The sequence below is a fragment of the Pseudonaja textilis genome, chromosome Z (assembly GCF_049901715.1).
Source record: "Pseudonaja textilis isolate UNSWEBS1 chromosome Z, rPseTex1.2, whole genome shotgun sequence".
In the NCBI taxonomy this organism is placed as follows: domain Eukaryota; kingdom Metazoa; phylum Chordata; class Lepidosauria; order Squamata; family Elapidae; genus Pseudonaja; species Pseudonaja textilis.
The window spans coordinates 116,368,639-116,378,659 of NC_142008.1; the positions used below are offsets into that span (position 1 = coordinate 116,368,639).

Sequence of the window (10,021 nt, forward strand, 5' to 3'; positions counted from 1 at the left end):
ATGGATTGACGTAGCACAGCTATCCACGACCACCACACTAGCAATCACCAACGTGTTAACACGCCTGTTCGTTACGCACGGGCTACCCGACTCCATTGTCTCCGACAATGGCCCACAGTTCGCATCGACTGAGTTCAGCCGTTTCGCTGCCAACCTGGGTATCCGCCACATTTTCACAGCCCCATTTCATCCTGCCAGTAACGGATTGGCTGAAAGGGCCGTCAGGACCACTAAAGAAGCCCTGGCAAGGTTCAACAAGGATGACTGGCACCACAAACTCTCGCGGTTCCTGATGAGCCAGCACTCAACTCCTTGTTCAGTCACCAATAAGTCCCCAGCTGAGCTCCTGATGGGCAGGCGTCTGAGGACTGTATTGGACAGACAACACCCACAATACTGCTCCTGACTCCCTCGCTTCCACATCGGGGTTAGACATTTTATCTTACAGGAGCCAGTTTTCGCGAGGAACTTCGCTGGAGACCCCCTGTGGATCCCGGGCGAGATCGTAGCTATCACCGGACCGCGGTCGTATCGGGTCAGACTGGAGGATGGCCGCGTCTGGAGAAGGCACATAGACCAACTGCGTAGACGCCTCAGCACCATCACCAGCAGGGACCCAGAGGCACAAGACGAGGGGAGCTTCATCCTCAGCCTCACATCCACATCACGCCCGGCGATCAGTTCACACCTACAGCCGGTCCCGAAAGCCCGAACACAGACAGCGGCGCCCAGACAGTTGACCAGCCCGATCCAGTCTACGGGAGCACATCCCCAGTGATCAACCCTACGAGCCCCGGGCAGGCCTGAACCGAGGGGCACACTGGTGACACTTTGCCGACTCTGCCTTCCCAGGCAGACCCCGGACGGACAGACGACGTTCCAGAGTTACGCCGTTCCGGGCGCCAACATAAACCTCCTGCCTACCTCAAAGACTATGCATGTTCGCATCTGGGGGAAGGGGTGTTATGTCCTGAGAACTCTAGGAGTTCTCACTCAGGTCCACTCACTTTGTGTGGGCGTTCTTCCCCCTTTCCTCATTGGTTGGTTCTCCCCAGCAGCCAGCTATAAAAGCAGGCTGCGGGGTCCAACCAGTTGCTGATTGCTGCGAGCCAGTTCCAGGCGTGGCAAGCACGGTCAGCCCTTTATTGTTATAATAAAGTATTGTTGCACTCATGCTCTGGTTCAGCCTCTCATTTCCCAAACTTAACACCATCCATCCATCCATCCATCCATAGTCTTACTTTTCCTCTAATTTGTCTGTTTTAGTGTAATTTGTCATTGTGATGGCTTTTTGAGTTAATCTGGACTCCTGGTGATTAGATGAAGAGGACCATGCAGTTCTTTCCTACAGTGGGAAAGCACTCATGTTCTAATCAGCTCCTGGCTTGACTACTGCAAACTGGGGCTACCCTTGAAGACCACTGGGAAGCATTAACTGGTCTCGACTACAGTGGCTCAACCTCACCCCTTTCCTAATAAGTCTGTAGGGGGTGTGCATAAAGTGCCTACAGTCCCTGTCCTATTGTTTCTTTTATTTTTCTTATATGTACTCATTTCTTGTATTCATAACTATGTTTATTCTTATACCTATTATCTTGTAAGTGATTGACAAATAAAATAAATAAATAAATAAATAAAATAATGGGCATGGCTCAGTATGCCCATGTAACACTCTGGTTTCTGAGCTGTAAGAGTTGCCAAATTGCTTCTGGGTGAGATTCAAGATGTCGGTGGTTACCAACGAAGTTCTCCATGGCATAGGATCTGGTTATTTGGGAAACCACCATTCTCCCATAGCATCTACCTGGCTAATTCAAACGTTCAGCACTGGCATATTTTTGTTCCTTTGATTAAACATTATCATCTCTCAGGGCCCTGGAAGTATGAGTTCTCTGCAGCAGCACCTGCCACCAAGATCTGGATGTATTGGGAGGGATCTTGGAGGTCTTCTAGTCCAACCTCTTGCTCAAGCAGGAAACCCTATAACAGGCTTGTCCAACCCACGGCCCGTGGGCTGCATACGGCCCAGGTCGCCTCGTAATGTGGCCCAGTGCCCACCCCAACCTTCATGCCAGAGCCAGAGAGGAGGAGGAGGAGAGGCAGGTTTGAGGTGGGGCGAGACGAGCACCAGGCCAAGCAGCAACAGAAAAGGTGGGCGCCATCAGAGTGCCACCTCCTGCTGTTGCCACCGCCACCACCGCCCCTGCTTCTGCCCCGCCGTCGCTGCTGCTTCTGTCCCCACCACTGCTTCTGCCCCCACTGCCACTTCTGCCCCCGCCACTGCTTCTGCCCCCCGCGCTGCTTCTGCCTCCACCACCGCCGCTGCCGCTTCTGCCCCCACTGCTGCATCCCCGCCGCCGCTTCTGCCCCCATTGCCACTTCTGCCCCGCCCCGCCCCTGCTTCTTCCCCGCCACTGCTGCTGCTTCTGCCCCGCCACCGCTGCCCCTATCGCCGCTTCTGCCCCCACTGCCGCCGCCACTTCTGCCCCGCCACTGCTGCTGCTTCTGCCCCCACTGCCTCTGCCGCTGCCACCCCCGCCGCTGCTGCCACCGCCCCCGCTGCTGCCCCCGCCGCCATTGCTGCTTCTGCCTTCCAGTCCTGCCTCTTCCAGCCGGGCCATTTGCAGGAGGAGAGGTAAGCGCGAGGTGGGAGAGCTTTCTCCCTCCCCCACAAAATTTGGCCGGAAAAATAAACCGTGATAAAAAAACCGTGATAAAAAACCATGATAAAAAATAAATAATTTTTAATAAATAATTAATAATAAATAATAAAAACATCTCACTAACTTCATTTCCAAATAAATTTAATATGTTAACTATGTTTTCTATGGTTTTTGGGGATGATCAGGTACCGTTACTGTTATTTTATTTTATGTGCGGCCCAAACCAAATTTTCATCTTCTAATGTGGCCCAGGGAACGTGAAAGGTTGGACACCCCTGCCCTATACCATTTCAGAAAAATGGTTGTCCAATTTCTTCTTAAAAACTTCCAGTGTTGGAGCATCCATCCATCCATTGCTTCTTGTCCTGCCTACAGGTGCTTTGGTAAATAAGTTGAAAGCTATTTATGGCAGTCCCTCAAATGCTAGTCCTCTAGAATAGCCAAACCAAAATCCTACAATTGTTCTTCATGTGTTTTAATCTCCAGGCCTTTAATCATCTTAGTTGCTCTTCTTTGCACTTTTTCCAAAGTCTCAACATCATTTTTGTAATGTGGTGACCAAAACTGGATGTAATATTCGAGGTGTGGCCTTAATAAGGTTTTATAAAGTAGTACTAATTCTTCACATGATTTTGATTTTATACCTCTATTTATACAACCAAATATTGTATTAACTTTTGAGGGGGACTACTGCTGCGCACAGCTGGCTCATATTTAAGGGATTGTCCACTAGGACTCCAAGCTCCCTCTCATATCTGCTGTTTTTGAGCCAGGTTTCACTTGTTCTGTATTTGCAGGGGTGGGAATCAAAAATCCCAGAAATCAGTTCATTGTGTGGGCGTGGCCACAGTGGGTGTGGCCTATAGGAACTTTCTGTTTCTGGCTTCTAGTGGGCCTCCAGAGCCCAGGGAGGCTGTTTTCACCCTCCCAGGGATCCGAAGGCTTCCCCCGGGCCTCTGGGAGGGTGAAGAAAGCCTTCCCCTAGCTCTGGAGGCCCACCAGAAGCTGGAAACAGGCCTGTTTTGTGACTTCCAGTTTTTCTGGGAGGGCCATTTTTTGTCCTCCCAAAGGTCCGGAGACATCCCCTGGGCCTATGGGTGGATGAAAATAGCCTCCCCCAGGTTCTGGAGGCCCTCTGGAAGACAGAACAGGCCCATTTCCAACTTCCAGAAGGCCCATTTTTCCCCCTTCCAGAGCCTCCGTGCAGACCCTATACTTACTTCCATCAAAAATGGGCTACTTGGAGTCTCCTGGGAGGGGTGAGGTGGGGTGGGCAGTGTGCTGTCCAGCCAGTGTATGGGAATTGGATAGTTAATTAGCAATTGTGAGCTGCCCCCTTAAGGAAATGCATCATGGTAAATGTAGTTAAGGTATCCTGGGAAATGTAGTCCATGTCACGTGACTACATCTGTAATTCTGATTGGTCACTAAATTGACCCTCGATGGGTTGGGGGAGGTTTCCTCACTCTTGGATAAACTTATGGACTCGTGGTAACTGTTTTACTTCTACTGCTATGAGATGAGGGAAAAAGGATAGGAGATAACCATCTTTTTACTGATCTGTATTATGTACAGTGGTAGATTTTCTTCTGTACAGATGCAGATAGATGAACCAATAAAAGTACTTCATTATAGAACAGGCAGGGCCAGCCAGTTGGTTGAAATACTGGTTTGGTGAACCAGACATAACTTTAACATCCGGTTCACCCGAACTAGTCCGAACTGGTAGAATCACACCCCTGTGTATTTGTACTTTTGATTTTTTCTTGCCTAACCTCAATATCCCCTCTGTAAATCCAGTCTTTTTAACCTCTAAGACAACTGGCTATCGTGGCTAACTTAGCTCATGATTTCTCTCCCATTCTTCTCTTTTCCCAGGTCCAATCAGTCAATCGATAATTTCATAATCAAAGAGACAGGCAAGCAAAAAACGTATTGCGTTCAAGTTCACCATTTGAACTCTGCCATTTTTTGCACATGCATTGCATTGTCGAAGCATGCATATAAAGAAGTGGGGCTTGGGCAATGACATCACAACTCATGTGTCCTGCTGATAAAGGTTCAATGGAAACCCCTGTGCATGGGGTGAGTACTGATCTGCCACTCCAATTTGGCTGTGTCTTATTGTTATGGCCCGACAGCAGCCAGCAGAGCTTAGAGGAGCCAGCAGAGGAGAACTTTCCTGATAGGGAGAACAATTAATTAGTGGAACAGCTTGCTTCCAGAAGCTCCAATGTGGAGATTTTTAAAGAAGACACTGGACAACCATTTCTTTGAAATGTTATAGGGTTTCCTGCTGGAGCAGGCAGTAGGACTAGAAGACTTCAAGGTTCCCTTCCAACTTTGTTATTCTCTGTTATTTTTTAAAAAAATCACCCTGCTATAGATAGACATTAAAATATTGTGAGCAGGCTGTATACAATCACCCTACCAGCCATTATTTTGTGGCCTTCAAAAACATGGATTGAGACAAAACGGCAAAGGAGGAAAGGGTGAATTTGTGAAGACGGGCCATGTAAAAGATTCTGAAGAGGTTGAAAAAGAATTTGGGGAAATTCTAGAACTCAACAAATATGAGAAGAACTCCTGGGTAGTTTTTATCACATGATCATCAGCCCGAGATGCAAAACACCTAAGAAAAGCACATTCAAAATGTTCAGAGAAATTCTACTTTAATGAAGTCACTCAAAACCAAGAGTGGATGACTCCGATCCCAACCAAGCCAAGATTCTTGACATTATTTCTGTTTTGTATATATTTTTTTATTTTGAAGATATGTGATTCTTGCTTCCTTGATGGAGCAGCATTTTAAGGGGCATGGTGATCTACTCACGTGTAGCCTTCTCGATGGTGATTTCTTTTCTGTGTTCTTTAAAGCAACTCCCAGTTACTTTGCAAGTGAAGACGGTGCCCTTTGTCCACTGTTCCAAAGACACAGAATGGTTACTTCTCAACTTCTGACTTCCATTAGCATCCGTCGTCACCCTCTTATCCACAACATCACTGCTGGGTTTGCCATTCACAAGCCAAGTGATCTGAGCATTTTCAAGGTTTGAAGAAATCACGGTGCAGACTAGGATGGCTGATCTATCAAGCAGGCTTTTGTAAGATGGCTTGGTAAAAGACATGGTGGGTTGATGCATGCAACCATAGCACACTGTGGAGAAGGCCAGGAGACAGATGACACAAGGGTTATAACACTATTTGAGAATAGTGCTTCTTTTTATCTTCAATAATTCATTAATAGCGACATACTTGCTAAGAAGCTGCAAGTCTTAGTAGCTTCTTTAAAGATAAGGAAGTTCTAAAAACCAAGCAAGATGCTGTCAACCCTGAAGCTGACCTGACCGAAGCCATTCGGTCACACACTGGAGCTGGGAGTCAGGGAGGGGGGATTTGAGATAGAGAGATTTTTGTAGCCAAAACAAAATACTTTCTTTTAGGAACCAAGGACATTCTCACACCTGGTCAGAAGAAGGTGGATTGATGCCACCCAGTTGTTGAACTGCATGGTGATTGGACCATGTGATTGATTGTTTTGACAAAGAAGAAAGTATTTTACTTTAATTAGGTGAAAACAGCAGGAATTTTCAGAGTTGGTTTTCACCAGATATGTGCCAATATAATATTTCCAATAAAAGTAATCTTTGATGGATTTAATTGCCTTGGAATCTTCTCTGCAATGGATTTATTACTTGGAACCCTGACAGATGGTCTTTGAAAAGCTGTTTATGAAAAGCTCTAATATCAACATTGAACACAGTGTCACCAAGATGGGCTTTTCACACTACACTCCTAACGCATCTTTAGAAGCATGCATTAGCTCAAGAGTCCCCAATCCCTAGACTGGGGTCCAGTACTGGGCTGTAGCCCATCTAGAACCAGTCCATGGAAATGGCAGATGTGTGTGCTTGCATGTGCAGCTCCAGTTGTGCAGGGGGCCAGTATGCATGCTCACAAACAAAGCTCCATTCACATGTGCAGGCTCATGCACTGCTGCTTTGCATGAAACCATCCCCTCTTCCCCCATGCTATCTCTGCTGCTTCATAAAGCCAGAAAGTTAGAGACTCCTGCAGATGATGATCTGCCTGGATTACTTCTCACCCCTCCATTGTTTTATAGCCCATAAACTCTTGATACTTTAGGGGGTAATACTCACCTTGGCATTTGCTGGCATTGTGCATTGTGACATTTTGACTGCCTGGTGGTCGTGTCACTTTACAGGTGTAGAGGTCCCCTTTGTCCCAACTCTCTTTGCTGATGTTCAGGTGGATGAAACTGGAGTAACCACTACCCTTTCCTACAATGGCTCTCAATGTCACCTCTTCTTTTTCTTGCAGCTGTACTCCATTCTTCAGCCATTCCACCTTGGCTTTTCCACTACTAAGGCTTCTCAAGAAGCATACCAGTTCCACGTTGATCACTGAACTCTGTGTGCCACAACTGGGGGTTAAAATCTGGACATCAACTGGTTTCGGAGGTTGCAAAATGCAATCTGAGAATACAAAGTAGGAAAACATTGCTCTTTGTTGGAAGAGCCATTCTTAAGAAATGTTTGTACTTAGGACTATTTATTAAGCTGTCTTCCTGATGCTCTAACTAGCAAACATGGAGAACATCACCTGTTTCTCTTATGTTAAAAATGTACAGGGAACAAGCCACACTTAAATTCCAATGGGCCTTTTGCAGCGAAATCTACTTTAGAAGGGTTAGGATAAGCTTCCTGTGATATTTGTAGGTGCTCCATAACTGGAGGTTTGTGGGTGCTCCATCACTGGAGGTTTTTAGCAAGAGCCTGTCTAAAATAGCAAATGGATTGCTGATTGAACTTGGGATTAGACGAGAAGACCTCCAAGATATCATCCAACACCATTGTTCTGTTCTATCCTAGTCCCCATTAATTTCAATTTTGAAGGTCAAAGATGCTAAACTTAACTGACTTTAGAAGCAATTTGACAACCAGTTCAAGAGTCTGAACAGGATGTTAACTTCAGAACCTAAATCTTTGATCATCTCCAGATGTCCTGATGAGCCACCCTGTCTTAATAATGTCCTGACATCAAGAAAACTTGAAGGTGATTGTTGCATGGCCTCTACAAGTGAGAGTCCACTTAATTTCATTTGGATTCAGAAGGTTAAGCAACATCAGGTCTGAGTAGAACTTGAATTGGAGAGTTTCAGGAATCCCAGGACTGAAGGCTAAAATGGGGAACAAACAAACAAAACAGAAAGAAAAACTACTTCTGTGCTGTTGCCAAGAAAACCATATAGATCAGTGGTGGGAAGCTGCTGGTTTGAACCAGATCAAACAAACTGGTAGTTCTGGTTTGCAAACTCCCATTGGTGGGCTGCTGGGGCTTTGCAGGGGTTCCGAAGAGCCCCTAGCTAAGATTCTGTGCAGCTTGGAGAACCCACCCTGGCAGCATCCCACCATTGATATACAAGCATCCTTCTATAGTCACCTTCTCTATTTTTATGCTCACCACTGTCCCTCCCAGTTGACCTATACAGTTGGCAGAGTTCCAGCTCCAAATTTACTAATCAGGCTTCTGGTGGCCTTAACCTCACATTGATTACCCTCTTGAAGAAACTTACATCTGTCTGTGAAGATAACTGGGGGAAAATCTTTTTTTTCTTTTATACTGCATTTGTAAGGATTTTTGGAGAAGCTGGAGGAAGAGACAGTGAGTTGACTTGTTGTGAACAGGTTCTTTCCACTCATTTCCTGTGTTGAGAATTTTTTCGGTTCTGGAGTGTTAGGTTCCCATGTGATTTCAAAAGACTTTGCACCATGTTCAATGAGCAGGCAAGCAAAAGTTACCATGCTAGCATCTTCTGTGCTGGGGCTACAGCAGGGCCAAAGTGGAAGGATGGAAGGATTTTCTTTTCTCTCAGTTTCTGGGGGAGAAGAAGAAGAAGAAGAAGAAGAAGAAGAAAATGATGAGAAGTAACAGGAAACATTACAGGTTGGAAACCAATCTTAAAATAAATTCAGTAATGCTAGGTTAATTTTCATTAAATAAATAGCAGGAATCAATCTGGATCAGTCACTGGGACCAGAGATTTAGTCTTCCATGCTTTTGGGCTCATGCTTGAGACCATTCTCAGGGAACTTCTGTCTAGCAGAGCGTGTGTTTTGGGCTGTTTGGTGTGTGATACTTATATGGTGCCTTTTGTGTGTGGCTTTTTGGTTGATGGCTGGCTATTAAGTCATTGGTTGTTGTTTCCTTGTGCTCCCAAGCCTTACCTCCTAAGTACATGGCAAATTAATGGCAAATCAGCACTGCTGTTGACCAATGTCAACAAGAGTGCTGATTTATTTAAGGAAACAACAGCCAATGACTTAATAGCCATCTATCAACACCCCAATCAACAACTAAAAAGCCACACACAATAGGCGCCATATAAATACCACACACACAATAGCACAAGGCACACACTCTGCTACAAAAAGTTTCCCTGAAGATGAGCTCTAGCATCAGTCCAAAAGCTTGAAAGACAAGACCTCTGATTCTGGTGACTGACCCAAATTGGATCCTGCAACATTATCCTGGGTCCCATGTATTGGCCTTCATTTGTGAAATGAATAGCTTCCACCAATTTTAATTAATTTAATTTGATTTTAATTCCAAATTAATGTTATTGTTTATGTTATACATATAGTATGAAGTTTTCCAGTTTTAAAATATTATGCCTTGATTATTGAAGAAAGAGAAAATCCAATCAATCATCAATCAGCAACAGAATACCAATCAATACCAATCAATCAGCAATAGAATACCAATCAATACCAATCAATCAGCAACAGAATACTAATCAATACTAATCAGTCAGCAACAGAATATCCTATATCACCAGGCTTGAGATTTTGGGCTTGGATAAACTTGAACTACACCGCCTATGGTTGGATTTAAGCGTAGTACACAAATTATCTGCTACAATGTCCTACCAGTCAATGACTACTTCAGCTTCAGCCACAACAATACAAGAGCACACAACAGAAACAAACTCAATTTTTTGGAAATGGAGGTGCCCAACTAGGAAGGTGAGGCTTTCGCTCCTGGAGCACTATAAAGCCACCACCTACACCAGAAATCACTTTTAAAGCTGCCGCCTACACCAGTAACCGTGAGTAAACCAGAGCCCCAAAAACAAGCCCCCAAACGCTGGATCCTGAAGCCATGGAGCCTTAATAATGCTGGCAGAGCTCCTGCTAACTGATCCAGAGCCCTCCTCTCCTTCCCCAGAGAAGTGAAGCTCTTTCCATTGAGCCTTATTAACCATACTGGTGGAGTTCTTGTACTGGATCACTTGGACAGGGTTGCCATCTGGCCATTTTTCCATCCAAATTCGAGAA

General features: G+C 45.4%; 1 protein-coding gene across 1 annotated transcript in view; it reads right to left on the reverse strand.

Moving 5' to 3' along the window:
* Positions 1-8,924, reverse strand: part of LOC113448758 (uncharacterized) — a 42,601-nt gene extending 33,677 nt beyond the window's left edge. Inside the window, exons 1-4 of the mRNA XM_026719533.2 lie at positions 8,912-8,924; positions 8,260-8,562; positions 6,824-7,159; positions 5,497-5,820 (exon numbers count right to left, since the gene is read on the reverse strand). Of these exons, the coding sequence (XP_026575318.2) occupies positions 5,497-5,820; positions 6,824-7,159; positions 8,260-8,562; positions 8,912-8,924 (976 nt within the window). The remainder of the gene's footprint in view (positions 1-5,496; positions 5,821-6,823; positions 7,160-8,259; positions 8,563-8,911) is intronic.
* Positions 8,925-10,021: the final 1,097 nt, after the last annotated feature.